Source organism: Salvelinus namaycush, chromosome 11 (genome assembly GCF_016432855.1).
Source record: "Salvelinus namaycush isolate Seneca chromosome 11, SaNama_1.0, whole genome shotgun sequence".
NCBI lineage: Eukaryota > Metazoa > Chordata > Actinopteri > Salmoniformes > Salmonidae > Salvelinus > Salvelinus namaycush.
The window spans coordinates 37,892,497-37,917,434 of NC_052317.1; the positions used below are offsets into that span (position 1 = coordinate 37,892,497).

Consider the following 24,938-nt stretch of genomic DNA (forward strand, 5'->3'; position numbering starts at 1 on the left):
TAGCAGTTCAACTTTTGGTGACTTGGCTGCAAGCTAACTTCAAAAAGACTAGTAGCTAATTGTTTGACAGTGACAGTGTTACTGACACAACTACGATAGTGAACATTGATTGTCAATGTGATTCATGATATTAGGAAAATATAGCTACAGCTAGATAGCAATCATTTAGCTACACCAACTGAGCTACATTGTCGGCTTCCTTCCTGTTGCTAGCGAAAATGCCAGCAGCTAGCTAGATAGCTAACAAGGGGACATGCGTCAATCTTTGACTTCTCGGCTGGTGGCTACCATATAATTCAATCACTTTCAAGATTTGTGAATAACTAGCTAATGTACACCATTTAACCATAGTAAAAACATCTGGAAAGTACGTATTTGGAGTTACCTGGGTGAGAGTCATGAGCGCCGCCATATTTCCTGCTGTGTCGAGAGCGCGCACACCCTTGAAGCTACAACGCACCTCAACACTGACAGCTCCACATTGTTGACATCAGTGGTGTGGAGGAGCATGAAGGCATGCGGAGGGAAAACTTGTTATTTTCAGTAACACCGAATACAATAATAGAATAGAATAGAACTAGCTACACCCTTTTCCATTGTTCACCCTTTTCTATTCAGTGCCAAGTCTAGGACAAAAAGGCTTCTCAACAGTTTCTAGCCCCAAGCCATAAGACTCCTGAACAGGTAATCAAATGGCTACCCGGACTATTTGCATTGTCAACCCCTCTTTTTACGCTGCTGCTACTCTCTGTTTATCATATTTGCAAAGTCACTAACTATACATTCATGTACATACTACCTCAATTGGGCCGACCAACCAGTGCTCCCGCACATTGGCTAACCGGGCTATCTGCATTGTGTCCCGCCACCCGCCAACCCCTCTTTTACGCTACTGCTACTCTCTGTTCCTCATATATGCATAGTGTTAGGGTTGCGAAAGTTCAACTGAGATAGGAACAGTAGTACACCTGAACTTAGTTAAAATAATTGTTTAATTCAAAAGTTAATAAATGGCAAATACAATTTCCGTATATACGGGTTCAATGTTTCATCACGCAGGATAAGACAGAGAACTGATTTGTTTCTGACAAAGATATTATATTATACTCTGACAGAGGTTAGTTCCCACTTCCGAGCCGGCCTGTCAGAGTAGAGACTGGGCGTGGTTTAGACTTACCCAGCCTATCGTTGATGTTGGCACACAAGCTGGTCCCAGCTTCTTTGCGCTTTCTGGTGTCCCTTCATTGTTGCTGTGTAGATTACGCTCCTTCACCCCAGAGACTGGGGTCAGACAGTTTTATAACATTGTCTGAGATATTCGCACCTGTATACAATGTCCACTGTTCTCGCTCAAGGCTAACTACAGCTTCCCAGCTTCTTATCTGAGCTAACTGTTACTTCCAGCACACACACACAGACATCCAGGCGCCCAAACAGGTTGTCAATATCAAATCACGTTTGTTATAGTATTCAATCACATATAATATAGTTGCTGATCACGTTTGTTATAGTATTGGGTTATAGTGCATGACTCAGAACCTCACATATGTTTTTCGTGTGTATAGTTTATCTGTTATTGTCTGGTCAGCAGTCTCCTGATTCACCCCCCTCCTGTGTCTCTCTAAGATTAGCACAGTCTCGGCCACACAGTACAGCACCCACACTACTGATACATTTGTTGCATACACACACATATTTCATACACACACATATTCAGGCTGATACATTTGTTGCATACACACACATATTTCACACAGTACAGCGCTCTCTTTAACACACACACATTTCAGGCTGATATTCATGGTTAGGCCCTGAGCACTGGTAAAAGTGAGAACAATGGAAAATGCAGGTTCACAAGAGTCAGCAATTCAAACTTTAATGCATAAGAAGCCCTACTAGCTTATAGTTAGTTAAGCATGTCAAAAAACCTTATAAAAACCCCACAATAGTCACTTCAACCATATCTACATGTACATACCACCTTAATCAGCCTGACTAACCGGTGTCTGTTTGTAGCCTCGCTACTGTTTATAGCCTGTCTTTTTACTGTTGTTTAATTTCTTTACTCACCTATTGTTCACCTAATACCTTTTTTTTGCACTATTGGTTAGAGCCTGTAAGTAAGCATTTCACTGTAAGGTCTACTACACCTGTTGTATTCGGCGCACGTGACAAATAAACTTTGATTTGATTTTCCATTCCTTATAACTTTTATGAAAAATATATTGGCAAAGAAGTTATGGTCATTATAGAACACAGACATTCAATAAATGGGAATAAACACTCAAGTTGGATCACTTATTGCCGAGGCATTTTGCTAACTTTCTGTGCTCATTATTCAACAGGCCCACTATTTTTGTAATTTATTGTCTGTCTTTATTACCGTTTTTTTTTGTATTGCTTTGGTACTATTTTCACAAGTATGTGGTGAATTTTAGTAGTACAAAACTACAAACTGGTAACACTTGTAACGCAGCTAGTCATACATATTGTGCCTTTCATTGTGCATTCATTTTGTTTGTAGACATCTTTCACCACACAACCATTGATCCAAAATATACGTTAACTGTGAAATATAATGAGTACATTGGTTAAATCAGAAAAACACAAAATAATGATATCGTCTCAATTTAGTTATTTTAACAACCAGGTAATCCAATAGCAAAACATTTACGATACATGTTTCAAAATTGCCCTTTGAATGTAATATGCGACAGTACATTACAGTGTTTTCACATTAGACAACACACTTGCAGTACCCATTAAAATTGACTGAACATCAAATGTCTATAATTTCCATCCCATGTGTGATAAAATGTGTGATGATTGAAGACATCTTTCACAATGTAATCACAATGCGAAATCGCAGTAAATATCCTCATTGTTCATGCAGCTGGGGAAAAACTTTTGGCATGGCGAATTCAGGCCTGACATACTGTAGGTCTGGATGTAAATCATTGCATGGCTCATCTGTGGGGGATGATATGTGACACAATTAAGCCTAGACAACTGCACCACCGTGTGGCTGTCGCCTACCATTGAACGTCTGACTGACATGACATGATACCAACGCCTTACTAACGTCTGCGTGACGCCTGCGTGTTAATGAAAGTCATAAGGTGCATAGTTTATATTTAAATGTATTAAACCATAAATGTTAGAAACGTAATGTTTTTCCTGTGCACGCCGACATGCCAAAGTAGCCACCTTGAGCTAGGGCTTGTGTATTTCCTGTTATAGCAAATGGCCTATCTATAGGTAATCTGTCTTTCCCTCAACAACTCATGGCATGGTATGTTGTCTTATCTCGCTGTATACAGATCTAAATATTGTTAGCCAATCACAGACTGTGTTGTTACCAGTTCCCAGTAGCCTACACCAGACAACCAATAAGAGTTGGGTCTGTGGCTTTCAGTCGAATAGAGTTCATAGGCTTTCATAGGCTTTCCCAGGGGGTCCGTGCACTCGATTTTCGAGAGTGTCTGGCCAAGATAGTTTCCTTAGAGACGATGAAAAGAATTACCAAGATGTCCTTGATCCGACTGAGGAGTAAGCAGGTTATATTTAAGTTGTGATATCACTAGGAAATATTTAGCACTCCTGTGTTGCTAAGGCAAATTTGGTTGATTTGAAAATAATACCTTTTTGTCTACAACGAGTTGTATTCTTTCGGCGTATTGTCGAAAGCACATAGGCAATATCTTTTACTATGTCGATAGTGGAGTAGACTAGTGTACAATAATAACGTAGTTGTCATGCCCTGACCATAGAGATCTTTTATTCTCTATGTTGGTTAGGTCGGGGTGTGATTTAGGGTGGGTCATCTAGGCGTTTATATGTCGATGTTGGCCTCTTATGGTTCCCAATCAGAGGCAGCTGTTTATCGTTGTCTCTGATTGGGGATCATATTTAGGCAGTCATTTTCCCTTTGTGCTTTGTGGGATCTTGTCTATGGATAGTTGCATGTCAGCACTATTATTTAGCTTCACGTTTCGTTTGGTATTTTGTTGTTTTTGTTCGGTGTTCATTTAATAAAGGAAAATGTAGGCCTACCACGCTGCACCTTGGTCCATTCATAATGACGAGCGTGACAGTAATTTGATGTGCTAGTATTATTTTTTTCATGGATGAATGAAATTGTAAATTAAAATATACACACATGGGGCTATAGGATATATACATATTTTACATTGTAATACACTATCCCTACATACCACTGTGTGCTGGAGCTATGGATTTATTCGAACTGAATTGAATGGGGGATGCATAACTACTTTTCACTGAAGAAGAGAACGAGGTACAACATATAATTTCGATCGAAGACCTTAAAATCATGCCTGACAAGACCAATGAAATCATAACGATATCTTAATATAGTGTGGATAACAGAGTAGCCTATTCTACAATAATGTAAGTCTATGGGCTAGTATTAAATTAAATTGTAAATGTGTATGGGTACGCTACTTCATTCAATGATTATGGTATTGTACAAGGTAGATAGAGGAGCAGCCTATTCTACAATAATAATGTAATTGAATGTGCTATAGTATGATTTGTGTAATTGATGAATGAAATTGTAAATGGGGATGGAGAGGCTACTTCATTCAGTAAATACTAAATGTCTTGCTATCTCTGGGAGTACGTTAGTGAAGGCTTTTTAGCTGTTGAACTATGGCAAGGTTGAAATCATTTCTAAATCTATCTTTCTTTTAGTCAAGAAGTGATGAGCCAGAGCAACCAATCACCGTCTCTGCAGCTGTTCTACCCACCACCCACACTGCTCTCCCTCCACAAGCAACCTCATCCTCTTCTCCTGTTCAACTAATTTGACACCAGACTGAAAAAGACTGTACATACATACCTCTGTGCCCATCTCATTGCAACATGATCCATCCAAGGCCAAAGATGGACGCCTAAAATGTTAGAAATGTAAACAAGATGCTACAAGAGGCTGTTTCTGCGTCCCAAATGGCAACCGCTATTACACCTATGGGGCCCTGGTTAAACATAGTGTACTATATAGGGAATAGTGTGCAAATTGGGTTGTAGACGCTGTATCTATATCAGCGAGGGGCTGATCCTATAACCTGCATACCTATTCCTTCATCAAGCACGAACACGGCTCTGTTGTCGCCCACGCATGATACCTATGCCAAGTACAATACACTGTGTGTGTGTGTGTGTGTGTGTGTGTGTGTGTGTGTGTGTGTGTGTGTGTGTGTGTGTGTGTGTGTGTGTGTGTGTGTGTGTGTGTGTGTACGGAGTTCCAAGAAAAGACATAGGGAGGATGGCAAAGGAGATAGCGATGAGAGTGAGAGCATACAGTATGAAAATACAGACCCCTTGGGATCTAAAATGAATATGGGGTGCCCTCTTGTGTCTCCTTTTTGTCCATTTGAGGATACTACAGCACCCCTGGTGGAGGTTCTTGGAACACTGCTATTTAAGTCTGAACAGAGGTTGACGAAAACCTTCAAAGTTGGTGGTGCTACCAGGCAGATGTTTGAGAAAGGGGTTCCAAAAGGGTTCTTTGCATGTCACGAAAGGACAACCCTTTTTGGTTACAGGTAGAAGTCTTTTTGGTTCCATGTGGAACCCTCTGTAGAAAGAGTTCTACCTGGAACCAAAAGGGATTCTCCTATGGGGACAGTGGAATAATCCTTTTAGGTTATAGATAGCGCCTTTTTATCTGAGTGTAGGCCTATATTGCAGTGGTGGTTCCGTGGTTTTCTGTAATAAAATAAATAACAAATACTATAAATATCAGAAATACTATGAAACAGACCCACTTTTAGCACACATTTTCAAGCAGGCAAAGTAACCTTCTATGTGTGCTGAGGCATGTGTGATCCCTCAACATTGGCAAGATTGACAAAAAAAGACATGCTCACATGCAAACAAAAGTTAACATGTCTAACTTGCACCGTTATGCAATTATTAGGAGACTAGATACAAATAGCTAATACTGGCTACCAATGTTCTAGTATGAATTTATTGAGGCAAGCAGATCAGAGATGTCAAGGTGGTACCCAAGTATATGCCATGTGTATATGTGACACATACATATGTATGGTCATATTTTTGATGTTTTATTTCATTTGTTATTTTATGAACCCATTTATTGTATCATAATGGAGGTTGGCTAGGTTGCTAATGGTTTACATGTAAGAGAAGGGATTAAGATGGCGTCTGAACATTCTGTACTTTTTTTCAACAATGTTTTAGATCCAATTTGTTTTATTTTCTATGAACAAAAGCTCAGTTTACTTTATGTAATATATGTAAATATGTGATGTCAAGAGAAAATGTGTTAGTGTTAATATTTGTACGAAAATAGCGTTTAACAGTTCGCTAGCTTGATGCTAACCAAATTTAGCTTGGCTAAGCTCTTGTTAGCTCTAGGCTAGTTGGTTTCAGTCAATGTTAGCTTACATGTTAGTGGTTAATAATGTAATGGTTGTAGCATTGTTTTGCATAGGCCTCCAGTAATTTGCAGTGTTTTCGAAATTGACACTAATAGTACAGTGAGTTATATATATAATGTGAATGTGTAGATGTATGGTGACTCCAGGTTTGGATGAACGGACCAACGGGACTGCCATGTGCAAGTCCCTTGATGGGTACCAGGAATGGTGGGAGGACAACCTGAAGGTAATTATATTTGCACACAACAGCAGCGTCCAGGCGTCTCGAGTACTCACCCTATCGCCTGCTGTACGGACGGGATCAGCAGCTGTTTACTGAGGTAAACAATGCAATTGTATATACAATTATTGCATATACTCTAATATAAAAAATGACTTAGTGTTTGTCTATTGCTATTTTTGTATAACGTACTTTGAGATCACTTCAATTTTGATCAAATTTCGACCTGATGTGGTGGAAGTTGTCGGACCTAATCAGAAGGCCTTCGTGGACCACCTTCAGGCATGGGCTGAGAACGATGAAGAGGTTTTTGACCAGGTAAAAAGTACTGTCCACTGTTAATTTATTTTCTGGCCTTCCTTAGTTCTATATAAAATATGTATTTTAATATAATATGAAATATAATTGCATTTATTTCTATTATCAATCAAAGTGAGACTGAACATGGACAAGGTGTACGAGAAACAGAAGGAGAGCCACCGGAGGAGAATCAAGCAGACCAAGTGCTTCGACATCCGGGCAAATGACTTCGCTTGGAAGAAGGACAAAAGGAAGGCGAGGAATCTCAGTTCCACAATAAATGTTTGTTTTGTTCGATAAAGTCCACAATTTATGTTCAAATATCTCGTTTTGTTTGCGCGTTTAGTTCACAAATCCAAATTCACGAGGCGCAGGCCAGACTAAAAGTCCAAAAATTCCATTACAGTTCGTAGAAACATGTCAAGCGATGTATAGAATCAATCTTTAGGATGTTTTTAACATAAATAATGTTTCAACCGGAGAATTTCTTTGTCTTTAGAAAGGAAAAGGAACGCAGCTACCTCTCACAGGCGCACGCCTGACTGAGCTCATGGCATTCTGCCAGACCTCTTACTCAATCAGCTCTTATTCTCCCCTCCTTCACAGTAGAAGCCTGAAACAAGGTTCTAAAGACTGTTGCCATCTAGTGGAAGCCTTATGAAGTGCAATATGACCCCATAGACACTGTATATTGGATAGGCAAAGACTTGAAAACCTACAAACCTCAGATTTCCCACTTTCTGGTTGGATTTTTTTCTCAGGTTTTTGCCTGCCATATGAGTTCTGATATACTCACAGACATCATTCAAACAGTTTTAGAAACGGCAGAGTGTTTTCTATCCAAATCTACTAATAATATGCATATCTTAGCTTCTAGGTCTGAGTAGCAGGCAGTTTACTCTGGGCACCTTATTCATCCAAGCTACTCAATACTGCCCCCAGCCATAAGAAGTTAAACAGGTCAACATTCAACATCATAGTTCCCTCAAAGCTCATCACTAAGCTAAGGACCCTGGGGCCAGACGGATTACCAGGACGTGTACTCCGAGCATGCGCTGACAAACTGGCAAGTGTCACACATTTTCAACCTGTCCCTGACCAAGTCTGTAATACCTACATGTTTCAAGCAGACCACCATAGTCCCTGAGCCAAAGAACACCAAGGTAACCTGCCTAAAGGACTACCAACCCGTAGCACCCACGTCTGTAGCCATGAAGTGCTTTGAAAGGCTGGTCATGGCTCACATCAACACCATTATCCCAGAAACCTTAGCCCCACTCTAATTTGCATACCGCCCCAACAGATTCATAGATGATGCAATCTCTATTGCACTCCACACTGCCCTTTCCAACCTGTACAAAAGGAACACCTATGTGAGAATGCTATTCATTGACTACAGCTCAGCATTCAACATCATAGTTCCCTCAAAGCGCATCACTAAGCTAAGGACCCTGGGACTAAACACCTCTATCTGCAACTGGATCCTGGACTTCCTGATGGGCCGCCCTCAGGTGGTAAGAGTAAGTAACAACATATCTGCCACGCTGATCCTCAACACTGGGGTGCGTGCTCAGTCCCCTCCTGTACTCCCTGTTCACCCATGACTGCATGGCCAAGCACAACTCCAACACCATCATTAAGTTTGCCGACGACACCACAGTGGTAGGCCTGATCACCGACCACAATGAGACAGCCTATAGGGAGGAGGTGTCAGAAGAAGGCCCCCAAAAATTGTTAAAGACTCCAGCCACCCTAGTCATACTGTTCTCTCTGCTACAGCACAGCAAGCAGTACCAGAGCGCCAAGTCTATGTCCAAGAGGCTTCTTAACAGCTTCTACCCCCAAGCTATAAGACTGCTGAACAGCTAATCAACGGGCTACCCAGACTATTTGCATTGTCCCCACCCCACCCCCCATTTTTAACTGCTGCTACTCTCTGTTTATTATCCATGCATAGTCACTTTACCTCTACCTACATGTACATTACCTCAATGACCTTGACTAACTGGTGACCCCCGCCCATTGACTCTGTACCGGTACCCCCTGTATACAGCCTCCACATTGACTGTGTACCGGTACCCCCTGTATATAGTCTCCACATTGACTCTGTACCGGTACCCCCTGTATACAGCCTCCACATTGACTGTGTACCGGTACCCCCTGTATATAGTCTCCACATTGACTCTGTACCGGTACCCCCTGTATATAGCCTCCACATTGACTCTGTACCGGTACCCCCTGTATATAGTCTCCACATTGACTCTGTACCGGTACCCCCTGTATACAGCCTCCACATTGACTGTGTACCGGTACCCCCTGTATATAGTCTCCACATTGACTCTGTACCGGTACCCCCTGTATACAGCCTCCACATTGACTGTGTACCGGTACCCCCTGTATACAGCCTCCACATTGACTCTGTACCGGTACCCCCTGTATATAGTCTCCACATTGACTCTGTACCGGTACCCCCTGTATATAGCATCCACATTGACTCTGTACCGGTACCCCCTGTATATAGTCTCCACATTGACTCTGTACCGGTACCCCCTGTATACAGCCTCCACATTGACTGTGTACCGGTACCCCCTGTATATAGTCTCCACATTGACTCTGTACCGGTACCCCCTGTATATAGCCTCCACATTGACTCTGTACCGGTACCCCCTGTATATAGCATCCACATTGACTCTGTACCGGTACCCCCTGTATATAGCCTCCACATTGACTCTGTACCGGTACCCCTGTATATAGCCTCGTTATTGTTATTTTATTGTTGCTCCTTTATTATTAGTTATTATTCTATTTTTCATATATATATATTTTTTTGTAAAAACATTTTTAACTTCAGTTTATTTTAGTAAATACTTTCTAAAACACATTTTTTTCTTAAAACTGCATTGTTGGTTAAGGGCTTGTAAGTAAGAATTTCCCTGTGATTTGATTTGATTCAATGCGATTCTCCTGAATAAAAAAGTATCTGTTAAGCTGTATAGTGTTTGCATAGACCCATACGATTCTATATATTTTTTGGGGTCTTTTGCGGTAGCCATAGGCTACCACTAATATTCTAAATTGCGGAGCATTTAATAAACCAACCACATTTTCCTGTGATGTTGAGGCTGAGCAATACCTTTGATAGGCTTGTAGACTACGGAAATAATGGTGGAGTTAATCATTGTTATTACCGAGATCACTTTATATAATCTGGACCGTTGTTTTTTCTAAGGTTAAGCAAACAAGCGGAAGCATATGTTTTTTGCCCATCTCTATAACAGGGTTTAGGCCTATATCCTCACATACCCCCTCAGTTCAGGCCCTGTTTTTAACCATAAGGCATCTCCACAGAAATGTATTGCATGGTGACAGTGGTTGTGTCTGTTAAACTGGGAACTCTTGGGGGGAAAAACTAGGTCAAATCATGACATCAGTGATTTTCAGGTCAGAGAAAGATGCCCGAGTTTCTGAATTGGAATTCCGAGTTGGATGGCCGTTATAAACTATTTTTCCCATTCTGAGCTCGTTTTTTTTCCTTCGAATTCCCAGCTGTCTGAAGTCGGAAGTCAGAGATTGCCGAGTTCCGAGTTGTTTTGAATGCGCCACTAGAGACCTAGGCTACCTCTTATTTCTGAATAGGGCTACCTCCAACAAAGAAGCCATTGTGTCTGTACTGATGTGAGAAAGTAATGGTAATCTACACAGTAATGGTGGCTGGCTGCCTATGGTGGCTGGCTGCCTATGCCTATTTTAGCATAATCGACTAATTTAATTGATTAGATTACTCTGGCAATGGAAAATATTTTTTACAAAATCATGTACATGTAGTCGTTTGTAAGCCGTTCATGTTGCGATCTTTAATAATAAACTAAACAGACACTTAAACTAACATGTGACGCGTAACACATAGATGTTTTTAAGGCATTCATGGTAAGATCTGTCATAATAAACTAACACATAAATCAGTAACACATAAGATGACTAGAACACCACGTCTACATGACGTGTACGTGTCACGTGACATGAACATGACGTAAACGCGTCGGCAGTATGACACCTTAGAAAACAACTTGCCTCCATTGACAGTCCATGTTAATTCAAGGGCGGTATTTTATGGCGCTAGGAAGACATTAGGTGACTTGGTGAGAGGTATCAGTAACTTCACGAGGTTTAAAACTGGCACCTATCACCCCCCATATCATCCATGGCCTGAAGGAGGGTGGTTCGCTCATGGGGGTGGCGATCATACATCTTACACCTGTATTGTAATCAAGTATTGTGTTGTACGTATGTATTGTAGTGGTCCTGTACGTGGCTCAGTTCAGACATATTATGAACATTTGAACATCTTGGCCATGTTCCGTTATAATCTCCACCCGAAACAGCCAGAAGAGGACTGGCCACCCCTCATAGCCTGGTTCCTCTCTAGGTTTCTTCCAAGGTTTTGGCCTTTCTAGGGAGTTTTTCCTAGCCACCGTGCTTCTACACCTGCATTGCTTGCTGTTTGGGGTTTTAGGCTGGGTTTCTGTACAGCACTTTGAGATATCAGCTGATGTAAGAAGGGCTATATAAATAAATGTGATACTGTAAGAGCATGGCACTAGCAGCACCAGAGTTGTGGGTTCGATTAATACCAAAATGTGTGGATTATTTTCACTTTCAATAAAAGCGTCTGCTACGTAAATATATTACGGTATTACAGTTCTGTATTAGCCAATGCAGTATTAGCAACTTCGTTTTTGGATACATGTTTACTGTAAAGGGGATGCATTTATTTGTTTTTGACTTGTTTTATTTATTATTACTGCACTGTAAGAGCGACAAACAAAAGTCGTATTGTGAAGAAAAACGTATTGTGAAGTAAAATCATAATAGTCATCATAGTAGATTCGAGTATATATATATATATCATACTTTTTGTTTCTACTTTACACATTTTCATTATGTAGTTCTCAAAATCTGTAGGAGACAAACCAGATATGTAAATCTATAGGTTTACCAAATGTTTAAAATTAGCAGTCGGATTAATAGTCAAATCTATATTAACAAAAGAGAATCCTATCAAAAGTAATGTGAGCGTTGCTTTGTGTTTGGCAACTACTTTATATGAACATGTATTGCAATGTGAAAAAGTGACTGTTGTACTTAGTCAATTGAAAATGTTCTTAAGAGTTTTGAAACTGCCCTTTTGATCAGTTTAGAGTTTTGTACTAAGTTGTGAAAATGTACCACATGTAAAAGATTGCCATAAAACTCTCCAGTGTTATTCATTGTGTTGTCACCCACGTGGCAAAATGGTTAAATTATTTTTGTATTTTTAATTCATCTAATTGGTTGATCATGAGTCAGACCCTTCTCAGATTATTTTTCCTACTGTGTCTAATATCAAACAATATTTTCAGTATAATATATAGGGGTCAATGATAAGACCTCAGTTAACTTATTTTAATAAATCTTTGGTATCAATAACATTGTTATAAGACAAGTGTGCATTCCTAGGTGACATTGCTGTACAACATGGCGTTGAAATGACAGCAATTATATGTTTGGTGTCCCAACAGACCCTTGGCATTGTTAGGATGGAATTCCATTCAACTACCATAAACAATCACCATACTTTAAGGGGGGGGGGGAAGGAATATTTGCAAATAAATATTTCAAATTCAAAGCAGAAACTAAAACTGTATTTGACAGTCACAGCATTGAACAGGAGGGACAATTTATAAATTACTAATCTTTCACAATATTCATCAAAACGCAGAGAACCCAACAACTGTTTTAATGGCCAAGCAAGTAATCTCATTGAACACGTATGGAAACAAACAGTAAAGACACACAAACAGTGAGGAAAATTCAGTGCGAAACAAATTGATGTAATGTGAACACAGTAGAATAACAATGAGCTGATCTGAATGACAAAGTGCCAGGTCTATGAGAAGGCATGTTGAGAAATCTGTTGCACTTTACAAACATTCAGTGGTACAAGAATCAATTTATTTCCAAACGATGACAAACAGTGACTTTGTGAATCACTTCAGAGCGGAGAACATCTTGGTGTTTTAAGTTGATTCGGGACAAAAATGGCAGAGCAGATGACAAGGGGAATATAGCAATGTTATATGGTACAAAAGTAAATTAACTGCTGTTGGACATAAAGACACTGAACATACTACACAATTAAGCATGACATATTGGATTGGGAGGACCTATGAATGTCATATCTGGATAAGGGAAACAAAAACCACCTAAAAACATACAAGCTGATGTGTGAATCACTAAGTCCAATATCACCCAATCTGTAGCCCAAATGACACCCTATCACCTAATATATATAGTGCATTACTTTTAACCAGGGGTCCTGGTCAAAAGTGCACTATATCAGAGATAGGGTGCCATTTGTGATACACACTTCAGTCAAGCTTGTAACTCTCAATGGACCCATTGGCTTCTCAGGGGATGGATGCATAGCAGCCATGATAACTCCCTGGTTAGTAGAGCCAGAGTGGGAAACACACCCTAAATCACAAGTCAACCCCTAGCTCCTACCCCATAGGTACTTGTGTAGATCTCAGAGGATTGGATAATTGGCAGATCCATTTTGCCCTCTGTTGGAATTGTAGCCAAATTGTGGACATCCTTCCCGAATCTCTCAGATCTACACCAGACACTAGGATGTAGTGGCTAGGGGTTGAATTGGGATTCAGACAGACACTCGTGTCCAGGCCAGCCTATAGCTCATCTTTCTCTGGAGCCTCCTCTTCCTCAGTTCCTTCCTCTGGCGTCTCCTCCTCCTCCCCTTCTTCCTCACCTTCCTCTTCCTCACCTTCCTCTTCTGCCTCAGTGGCTTGTTCTTTGTTTTTCTCATCCTCCTCTTTACGTTTCTTGTCATCTTCCTCCTGTTTCATTTTCTTCTCTGGCTCCTGTGACAGGTATAAAGAGGGGTGGTAACAGTAGATGGACAGGTATTGACAGTGAACTGGAAGCCTTATTGTGGTAAGTGACATGTTCACCATTTCTGCTCAAGCCCAGCACTAGGACACCCGATTCAACTAACCAAGGAGTTGATTGCTTGATGAATTGAAACAGGTGTGTTAATATTGGGAATGTACAATACACCTGTGAGTGACAAATAGGTAACAGACTCATAGGAGAATAGAGGACCAGCCAGTTCAACACAGTATAGTTATTACATACCTTAGTAACACCCCATGTCTCAGCTCCAAACTCCTCTGCTTCCTTCACATCATCTGAGACCAGGAAGTTGTCAAAGATTGTGCCAGATTTCACCTGAAAAGAAACTCATGATGTTGGTGTCTTATCTACATTGATAAAAAATAAAAAGCTATTTATTTTTCACGTGACCAGGAAAAGGCCCTACTATCTACAATTAGCATTACGGTAGATAGTCATAAGGGTATAGTACAAAGGAAGCGAGATCTACTCCGGGTCTTCTAAAGCTAACAAGCTTCAGTTAGCTTAGCTTACTACAAAGCAGCTTCAATGGGGTTCGCCAGCTAACATTGATAAACAACCAGAACCAATCTTCAGGGTCATTAATAAAAGCTAAACTTCAATGTGTGTTTTTGATTGTCGAGTCTGCTATATCATTCTCATTTCAAGCTCATCTTTTTATATATTTAGGCACGTTAGTAGGCCAGCTCATTGACCCTGCTTTGTCGTAAGCGAACTGAAGTCGGCTAGCTTCGAAGACCCTTAGTAGTATACCCCGCAGGAGTTTCTTGGCAAGGTCACATGTTTAGGTAAAACTTCAGGGTAAAAATATGAGTTTCTCACCGTTGTCCACCATTAAAATGCATACATTTTATTAAATAAATCATATTAGAAATATGTAGCATCTATGCATAATGTATTGTTATATTTAAAATTCTGTGGTGTCCAGTCTCACCTGCCACAGATCCAGGCCCAGGACACTGATGTCATCAAACTTGTAGATGGTAGAGTCAGCGGCGTACTCTGGGTTATCGATCTCAGGATGGACCCAGGCTCCTTTGTAGTTAGGGTTGTCAATCTGCTTGGGCTTCCACTCTCCCTGCAGACAACGCATGGATGTTGCTTTAGCCATTGTTTTTAAAAGCCTTAGGCGCATTCTCCCTGCACCTTAGCCCAGGGCTAAGGAAGACTTTAGCCTGTGGCTAAGCGAATGTTCACTCTTGCACATTTTAGAAGTGGGCTAGTTGGCCCTGTTCCGGAGCACGGTTAGCGCCGACTTTTCGGAGTTAGCCCCAGAAACACGGTGCCAAAATAGCCAGTGTGAAACAGGGTCAAGAACAATGCTTAGCATGCTCACTGTCCAAATCACAAAAGCTGCACTGAAACTTAAATTTACATATCAAATTAACATGCATCATGAGCATATGTAAAATCATACCATTTCATCCTTCAATCTGAGCAAAATACTGTAATACGGGCAAAAATTGGTTGCTATGCCTATCAAAAATGTTTGCCATGCAGGTTGGCTAATGTCTTCGTACTTAGCCAACTAAAGCTACTGCTGGAAGGGCACTAAACACTGTTTCCATAGCTTTCATGTCGACATTTAATTGGATATAGCCACGATAACAATATTGTTGCAGGATTTCGCCTGGATCAGAAAAGTTGCTCGTTCGTGCACAGCATTCACTGAAAATATTTTCTTAACTCTTCTTGAACTGCACTCTTGGTTGAGGGCTTGTAAGTAAGCATTTCACAGTAAAGTCTACACCTGTTGTATTCGGCGCATATGACAAATAAAGTTTGATTTGAATAATCTCTGTACAGGGGCGAGATCGCATGTCAAAAGTAAAACAGTTTCTGAGGTCAGACGGCAAAAACCATCACCGTTTGGAATTCAAATGGTGGTTCAGAAGCAAGAGGAAATGGCATTACTAAGTGTCTTGTAACATTGGTCGCACGTCAGAGATAAAAGGTAGTCTAGCGGTTAGCGGTTCAAATCCCCGAGCCAACTAGGTGAAAAATATGTTAATGTGCCCTTGAGCAAGGCACTTAACCATAATTGCTCCTGTAAGTTGCTCTGGATAAGTGTATCTACCAAATGACTAAATAAAAGTTTTGGTCGCTTGTCCGTTATCCCAGGGCTTTGGAATACGTGTGAATACTTACCCCAGTGTAAAAAAATGCTCGTGTGAACACAGGCTAAGCTAGCCTGGGGCTAAGAACAATGCAGAGTGATAATGTCTAAAGAGTCTTCCTCAACTTGTGCCAGTTGCACAAAGGTTAAGTCCTAGCCAGTTTTAAGCCTTTTTTTTTTTATGGTCAGAGGCCAGTTTTGCAACAAACGGTCCAAATTGTGTGGCATTATTTCAGGAAACAACTTCCTCCATTCCACTTCACAAAAACTGAATGGCAACAAAAGCTGTTGCAATGTTGCTAGAACTTCCCTTTCAAGAATAACATGTTTCTCACAACGTTGCGGTCTTGAATGGCACTCTGGCTAAGCACATCTCATTGACAAATTAGCTGAAAACACACTCCTCTTGGTTCAGTTTGATAACACCTCCCCCCTAAGCTGATATTAGTTGAGAAACACTGTCCTTGTGTACCATCCATTACACATTTTTGTCCTAGAACCACACTAACAAATCTGAGTCAAACTACTTATAGCAAGCCTTTGATTAGTTGAATTAGGTACACTTGCGCTGGGCTTGTTGACTGGAGTTGAGGAACACTGGTATAGTGTGATCACTGATCACCGCCCCAGCCTAGTTTAACACAAACCTTGTACTCTGGGTTGGTGATCACAGGTGGCTCCCACTCTCCATCCATGTCCACGTCCCAGTCGTCAGGCTTCTTGGCATCAGGGTCAGGGATGTTCTCAGCCACATCCCAGTCCTGGAAGAATACAATACAGTCATTTACTACTACAGTATAGCTTACTGTACCATTCCTAGAAACATAGCTCACAATATAAAAATCGCTTCCTTCTATGGCACGTCGAGGTCAGCCTCACTATATCATGGTAAAACCAATAATATATGACTTAGACGAAAATAGGTGTAGGTACTCTGGTCACTGGTACCGCTTATATTTAAGAGCAGGAGCTCCACAATACTTTTAAGTTAGTCTATCAGAGGAACAGGAACTCAAAGTGAAACATCTGAGGAGGTGTTGCTACTAGCTCCTCCCGAGTGTCGCAGTGGTCTAAGGCACTGCATCTCAGTGCTAGAGGCGTCACTACAGACTCTGGTTAGATTCCAGGCTGTATCACAACCGGCCGTGATTGGGAGTCCTGTAGGGCGGTGCACAATTGGCCCAGTGTCGTACAGGTTTGGCCAGGGGGTAGGCCATCATTGTAAAATAAGAATTTGTTCTTAACTTCTTATGGCTGCAGGGGCAGTATTGAGTAGCTTGGATGAAAGGTGCACAGAGGTGCCCAGAGTAAACGGCCTGCTCCTCAGTCATAGTTGCTAATATATGCATATTATTATTACTATTGGATAGAAAAAAAACTCTGAAGTTTCTAAAACTGTTTGAATTATGTCTGAGTATAACAGAACTCATATGGCAGGCAAAAACCTGAGAAGAAATCCAACCAGGAAGTGAGAAATCTGAGGTTGGTCGATTTTCAACTCATCGCCTATTGAAAACACTGTAGGATATGGATCTGTTTGCACTTCCTACGGCTTCCACTAGATGTCAACAGTCTGTAGAACGTTGAATGAAGCTTCTACTGTGATGTTGAGCCGGATGGGAGCTGTTTGAGTCAGTGGTCTGGCAGAGAGCCAGGTCCTGGTCATGCGCATTCCACATGATATTGACTTGCGTTCCATTACTTCGATAGACAAAGGAATTCTCCGGTTGGAACGTTATTGAATATTTATGATAACATCTTAAAGATTGATTCTATACTTAGTTTGACCTGTAATATAACTTTTAGAAGTTTTCTTCCGACGTTCGCCTGGACCTGCACGAGCGTTTGGACATGTGTACTAAACACGCTAACAAAAGTAGCTACTTGGACATAAATGGACATTACCGAACAAAACTAACATTTCTTGTGGAAGTGGGAGTCCTGGGAGTGCATTCCGACGAAGATCAGCAAAGGTAAGTGAAGATTTATAATGCTTTTTATGAGTTCTGTTGACTGCACAATTTGGCGGGTAACTGTATGGTTTACTTTTGTGGCTGAAAGCTGTTCTCAGATTATTGAATATTCTGCTTTTGCCGTAAAGATTTTTGAAATCTGACACAGCGGTTGCATTAAGAACAAGTGTATCTTTAATTATATGTAAAACATGTATCTTTCATCAAAGTTTATGATGAGTATTTCTGTTATTTGACGTGGCTCTCTGCAATTTCTCCGGATATTTTGGAGGCATTTCTGAACATGGCGCCAATGTAAACTGAGGTTTTTGGATACAAATATGAACTTAATCGAACAAAACATATGTATTGTGTAACATGAAGTCCTATGAGTGTCATCTGATGAAGATCAAAGGTTAGTGATTAATTTTCTCTATTTCTGCTTTTTGTGACTCCCGTCTTTGGCTGTAAAAATAGCTGTGTCTTTCTGTGATTTTGCGGTGACCTAACAATCGTTTGTGGTGCTTTCACTGAAAAGCCTTTTTGAAATCGGACACTTTGGTGGGATTAACAAGATTACCTTTAAAATGGTATAAGATACATGTATGTTTGAGGAATTTTAATTATGAGATTTGTTTTTTGAATTTGGCGCCCTGCACTTTCACTGGCTGTTGTCATATCATCCCGTTAACGGGATTGCAGCCCTAAGAAGTTAACTGACTTGCCTAGTTAAATAAAATAAACTCCGCTCAGCTCCTGCACTGACTATAGTAATAATGAGGCATCTGTTCTCTACTTTCTTTTACTGGGTGTATTTTACAGTAAAGTGTCTTCATATGACCTAAATGCAGTTTAACTTCTTATGGCTGGGGGCAGAATTGAGTAGCTTGGATGAATAAGGTGTCCAGAGTAAACTGCCTGCTACTCAGTCCCAGAAGCTAAGATGTGCATATTATTAGTAGATTTGGATAGAAAACACTCTGAAGTTTCTAAAACTGTTTGAATGATGTCTGTGAGTATAACAGAACTCATATGGCAGGCAAAAATCCAACCAGGAAGTGGGAAATCTGAGGCTTGTAGGTTTGCCTATCCAATATACAGTGTCTTTGGGGTCATATTGCACTTCCTAAGGCTTCCACTAGATGTCAACAGTCTTTAGAACCTTGTTTGATGCTTCTGTGAGGAATGAGGGAAGGAGAGCTCTTTGAGTCAGGTGTCTGGCATGAGCTGGTCACGCCCTCTCCCGTGAGAGCGACCTGCGTTCCATCGCATTTCTGAAGACAAAGGAATTCTCCGGTTGAAAGATTATTGAAGATTTATGTTAAAAACATCCTAAAGATTGATTCTATACATCGTTTGACATGTTTCTACGAACTGTAATGGAATTTCTTTACTTTGTCTGACCTGCGCATCATCAATTTGGATTTTGGAACTAAGCGCAAACAAAAAGGATGTATTTGGACAAATTATGGACGTTATTGAACAAAACAAACATTTATTGTGGAACTGGGATTTATGGGAGTGCATTCTGATGAAGATCAAAGTGAATATTTATAATACTATTTCTGACTTCTGTTGACTCCACAACATGGCGGATATCTGTATGGCTTGTTTGGGCTCTGGGCGCTGTACTCAGATTATAGCATGGTGTGCTTTTTCCGTAAAGTTTTTGAAATCGGACAGCGGTTGCATTAAGGAGAAGTTTATCTAAAGTTCCATGTATAATACTTGTATCTTTTATCAATGTTTATTATGAGTATTTCTGTAAATTGATGTGGCTCTCTGCAAAAACCACTAGATGTTTTGGAGGCAAAACATTATTGAACATAACGCGCCAATGTAAACTAAGATTTTTGGATATAAATATGAACTTTATCGAACAAAACATACATGTATTGTGTAACATGAAGTCCTATGAGTGTCATCTGATGAAGATCATCAAAGGTTAGTGATCAATTTTATCTCTATTTCTGCTTTTTGTGACTCCTCTCTTTGGCTGGAAAAATGGCTGTGTTTCTGTGACTAGGTACTGACCTAACATAATCGTTTGGTGTGCTTTCGTTCTAAAGCCTTTTTGAAATCGGACACTGTGGCTGGATTTACAACAAGTTTATCTTTAAAATGGTGTAAAATACTGTGTTTGAGGAATTTTTATTATGAGATTTCTGTTGTTTGAATTTGGCTCCCTGCACTTTCACTGGCTGTTGTCAAGTCGATCCCGTTAACGGGATCTCAGCTATAAGAAGTTAAATAAAAGTTTGATTTGAAAAGGCTTGGTGCCACATGGTGTTTAAAGACAGCGGTTGTACCTCTGGCTTGGTGTCTTCAGCATCGTCCATCTTGGGGCGGTCGTCCCAGTCCTCGGGCTTCTTGGCCTCGGGGTCCTTGATGGTCTTAGCCGGCAGGAAGTCCCAGTCCTCCTCCAGAGTGCCTGACTCAACCTTCTCGTTATCAATCTTCACCTCGTAGGTGTGGTTTGGGTTCAGGATCAGTGTGTACAGGTGGGTCAGCTCGTCATCCTGAAGAGGGGGAGAGATCGCTTAGGTTAAAGTAGGTGTGTGTGAGAGAGTGAGTGAGACAGAAGGTAATCAGAGAACAGAACTCAAAACGTGAGCACCTTACCTTGCACTTGACTTCCTTCTTGATGAGGTGATTCTTGCCCTTGTAGTTGAAGATAACGTGGACCTTCTTGGTGCTGTAGCCACAGATGTCAGGGCCTGTACAGGTCGCAGGACAGAGTATGATCAAATAAGCACTAGATGTTGACTGATTAATTAGGGCCGATTTCAAGTTGTCATAACAATCTGTATTTTTGGACGCCGATTACAATGCATTCCAATAGGAAACTGCGTGGCAGGCTGACCACCTGTTAAGTGAGTGCAGCAAGGAGCCAAGGTAAGTTGCTAGCATTAAACTTATCTTATAAAAAACAAACTACACATGGGTGATGAGATTACTAGGTTAACTAGCTTGTCCTGCGTTGCATATAATCAATGCAATGCCTGTTAATTTATCATAGAATCACAGCCTACTTCGCCAAACAGGTGATTTAACAAAAGCGCAATCGTTGCACTAATGTACCTAACCATAAACATCAATGCCTTTCTATTAGAACATCCAATAGTCAAGGTATATGAAATACAAATGGTATAGAGAGAAATAGTCAACGTGTCATAATTCCTATAATAACTACAACCTAAAACTTCTTAACTGGGAATACTGAACCACCAGCTTTCATATGTTCTGAGCAAGGAACTTAAACGTTAGCTTTTTTACATGGCACATATTGTACTTTTACTTTCTTCTCCAACACTGTGTTTTTGCATTATTTAAACCAAACTGAGCATGTTTCATTATTTATGAGACTAAATAGATTTTATTTTTGTATTATATTAAGTTAAAATAAAAGTGTTCATTCAGTATTGTTGTAATTGTCATTATTACAAATATACACACATTTAAATAAATAAAAAATAATAATGAAATCGGTATCGGCTTTTTTTGGTCCTCCAATAAATTGGTATCAGCGGTGAAAAATCACAATCAGTCGACCTCCACTAGAGACCTTCCATCCAGTCACCACGAAGTTTTTCAATATAATTGAGTCATCGTCACACACACACACCAGTCCTGATGTTCCTGCCCACGTTATTAGACTAGGAAATAAACCTACTCATAGGTTACAATAAGGACCCAGAGTTTTCCCTGGTCATGTCACAACGTGTTCAATTTAGGAAAAACTCCTGTGTGTATTCTCTAACCAAATGGAACAAAAACAGGGAGGGACCTACCTGAATTTGTATAATATAAAAACTTGTGTTTGTTGCAAAATGTTTGCCTACAATTTTCTATGATGTGCGCTAATGAAAACACCCCATTAGACCAGACGCCCATAAGACCAGACAGAGTACCTACCGAACATAATATAGTACTGGGAGTCTCCGTGCATCTCAGCCTGGTCAAGGGTGGAGGGGAACACCTTGACATAACCGCCACCACAGTCAATTTTCTGCTCGTGTTTCACAGTGAACTGGATCACCAGAGGCTTTCCCTCGTTGCTGAAGGGTTCGAAGCGGGCCGATGCGGCATAGAAACGGGCGTCCTGGCTGGTCTGTAGACCTGGGGACACAGCCAGAGTGATGTATGGTGAACACTGATGAATACTCGCTGTATAACGGTCATAAATGACTGACAACACCATAGTCACAAATCACAATACACCCCCAACAGCCATTATCAGTATCTCAGTTAACAGAACATGTTTAAGACCCCAGCCATACAGCAGGCTGCAGGTTTGTGGTAAATTCCATCAATTCAGGAAGTAAACCGAAAAGCTACAACCAGTGTAGGAATTTCCGTTCACTTCCTGAAATGACCCCAACCCTGGTAGGCAGCACTGACCCAGGAGACAAAGAAACTGACCCAGTAAGGTCATCGACCCAGGAGGCAATAATCAACTAACCTTTGTCCTTCTCAGCATCGCCATAGAAGTTACCAGCTGTCAGTTTCCACTCTCCGTAATCTGCCTTGTGCTTAGAGTCCAGCCAGCGAGTCTTCCAGGCATCTGCAGAAAGATACACCAACCAATGAACAGTCAGAATCGTAAAAAAATGAAGACCAGTCACTGATATCGCCTTACAGTGTAAAATATGGCATAAGGCCTTCTCCATCTCAAACAGTAATTTTACAGTCTGGACACCATCTGATAAAGGCAAAACCAGTAATTTCAATTTTAATTAAAACAAAAGGTGTCACTAGCCACTTCTCAGATGACATAGACAAAAACAAATGGCTTGATGATTAGGTATGGTCAGTCAAATGTTACAAATGGAACTCATGATTATGGCTGAATAGACCAGTGTAGCCTAACTAACGTGACTGTAGTTAGCTAACTAAGTCTGCAAATGTTGCATTGTCAAAGCTAACTTTCAATAGGTAGCAATATAGCTAGCATTAACATGAAAGTAATGAATTTGAAACAAAAGCTGCAGTATACAGTTAAATTGAAGAGAAGGAGGCAGTGTGACAACACATTTCTAGGTCCATCTTTGAAACTCGTGCATGGCCTAAGTAGGCTAACTAGGTAACGTTTCCAGACGAGGGTGGAACGTCAGAAATAAAACGAACTTACCTCCATCAAGGAATTGTTCTTGGAAGTAAACGGTAGACTGAACAGAAAATATGGACAGAATTATCGCGAATGATCCCAAGACCTGCATTTTGACCGCCTAAAGCTTAAACGTTGTCCTCAAAAGAGACTCTTCCAGGAAATGTCTTGTGATTTCATTGAATGACAAGGAAGGGAAAGCAATTTCGGAGTTGCTCGAGTGAACAGATGTCTGCCTCTCATTGGTTCAAACGCTATCAGCCTTAACCAATCAGATGAGCCCACGAAACACACGCTCGGTCATTCCTCTTCCGGTGAACTAAATTCCGCTGAACCAGTGGTAAATTGTTTTGATTTGATAGTACAGAGTTTATGTCAAAATTTACTTTTCATAGCAGGTTAGGATAACTTATGCAGCAGGTTAGGATAATTAACGTAGCAGCTTAGGAAAAGGGTTAGGGTTAGCTCAAATACAAAATTGCCTAACTTTTAAAATCGATTTTATGGTCAGATTGAGCCTTATTCTACAATGTAGAAAATACAAAAAAATAAAGAAAATACTTGAATGAGTAGGTGTGTCCAAACTTTTGACTGGTACTGTATGTATGTATGTACATTACCAGTCAAAAGTTTGGACACACCTACTCATTCCAGGTGTTTTCTTTATTTTTTACTATTTTATACATTGTAGTTTAACAGTGAAGACATCAACACTGTGAAATAGCACATGGAATCATGTAGTAACCAAAAAAGTGTTAAACAAATCCAAATATATATTATATTTGAGATTCTTCAAAGTAGCCAATGTTTGCCTTGACAGCTTTGCAAACGCTTGGCATTCTCTCAACCAGCCTCATGAGGTAGTAACCTGAAATGAATTTCAATTAACAGGTGTGCCTTGCTAAAAGTTTATTTGTGGAATTTCTTTCCTTCTTAATGCGTTTGAGCCAATCAGTTGTGTTGTGACAAGGTAGGGGTTGTATACAGAATATAGCCCTATTTAGTAAAAGGCCAAGTCCATATTATGTCAAGAACAGCTCAAATAAGTAAACAGAAACGACAGTCCATCATTACTTTAGGACATGAAGGGAAGTCAATCCGAAAAATGTCAAGAACTTTGAAAGTTTCTTCAAGTGCAGTCGCAAAAACCATCAAGCACTGTGATGAAACTGGCTCTCATGAGGACTGCCACAGGAAAGGAAGACCCAGGGTTACCTCTGCTGCAGAGGATAAGTTCATTAGAGTTACCAGCCTCAGATTGCAGCCGGAATAAATGTTTCACAGAGTTCAAGTAACATACACATCTCAACATCAACTATTCGGAGTAGACTGCATGAATCAGACTTTCATGGTCGATTTGCTGCAAAGAAACCACTATTAAAGGACACCAATAATAAGAAGAGACTTGCTTGGGCCAAGAAACACGAGCAATGTACATGAGACTGGTGGAAATCTGTCCTTCGGTCTGATGAGTCCAAATGTGAGATTTCTCGTTCCAACCGCCGTGTCTTTGTGAGACGCAGAGTAGGTGGACGGATGATCTCCGCATGTGTGGTTCCCACACATGGAGGAGGAGGTGTGATGGTGTGGGGGTGCTTTGCTGGTGACACTGTGATTTATTTCGAATTCAAGGCACACTTAACAGGCATGGCTACCACAGCATTCTGCAGTGATACGCCATCCCATCTGGTTTGCGCTTAGTGGGACTATGATTTGTTTTTCAACCGGACAATGACCCAACACACCTCCAGGCTGTGTAAGGGCTATTTGACCAAGAAGGAGAGTGATGGAGTGCTGCATCCGATGACCTGGCCTCCAGTATCACTCAACCTCAACCCATTTGAGATGG

The 24,938-nt window shown here is 40.7% G+C and overlaps 2 protein-coding genes across 6 annotated transcripts in view; both read right to left on the minus strand.

Moving 5' to 3' along the window:
• The window catches only part of LOC120056136 (epidermal growth factor receptor substrate 15-like 1), a 59,532-nt gene extending 58,855 nt beyond the window's left edge, over positions 1-677 (minus strand). For 4 of the 5 annotated variants that reach the window (XM_039004340.1, XM_039004338.1, XM_039004339.1 and 1 more), the window contains exon 1: positions 386-676. In XM_039004340.1, the coding sequence (XP_038860268.1) occupies positions 386-412 (27 nt within the window). In that variant the 5' untranslated portion in view covers positions 413-676. Of the gene's footprint in view, positions 1-385 lie in introns of all 5 variants that reach the window. The other variant, XM_039004341.1, reaches the window with a different exon arrangement.
• An 11,927-nt stretch (positions 678-12,604) lies between these two features.
• On the minus strand, positions 12,605-23,294 carry LOC120056138 (calreticulin-like). The gene is made up of 9 exons (XM_039004343.1): positions 23,114-23,294; positions 22,445-22,546; positions 21,898-22,101; positions 20,605-20,699; positions 20,292-20,501; positions 16,678-16,791; positions 14,849-14,992; positions 14,137-14,229; positions 12,605-13,862 (listed from the first exon to the last, which is right to left on the minus strand). The coding sequence occupies exons 1-9, from the start codon at positions 23,199-23,201 to the stop codon at positions 13,671-13,673; spliced, it is 1,242 nt and encodes a 413-aa protein (XP_038860271.1). The 5' UTR covers positions 23,202-23,294; the 3' UTR covers positions 12,605-13,670.
• Positions 23,295-24,938: the final 1,644 nt, after the last annotated feature.

Bases quoted from the DNA above. Each gene is read 5' to 3' on its own strand.
- LOC120056138 (XM_039004343.1), bottom strand. From the start codon at position 23,201: ATGCAGGTCTTGGGATCATTCGCGATAATTCTGTCCATATTTTCTGTT. The intron at 14,230-14,848 runs GTGAGACTGGAC...GTTTCTTTTCAG, and splicing joins TGGGCCTGGATCTGTGGCAG to GTGAAATCTGGCACAATCTT. The intron at 13,863-14,136 runs GTATGTAATAAC...TACCTGTCACAG, and splicing joins AGACATGGGGTGTTACTAAG to GAGCCAGAGAAGAAAATGAA.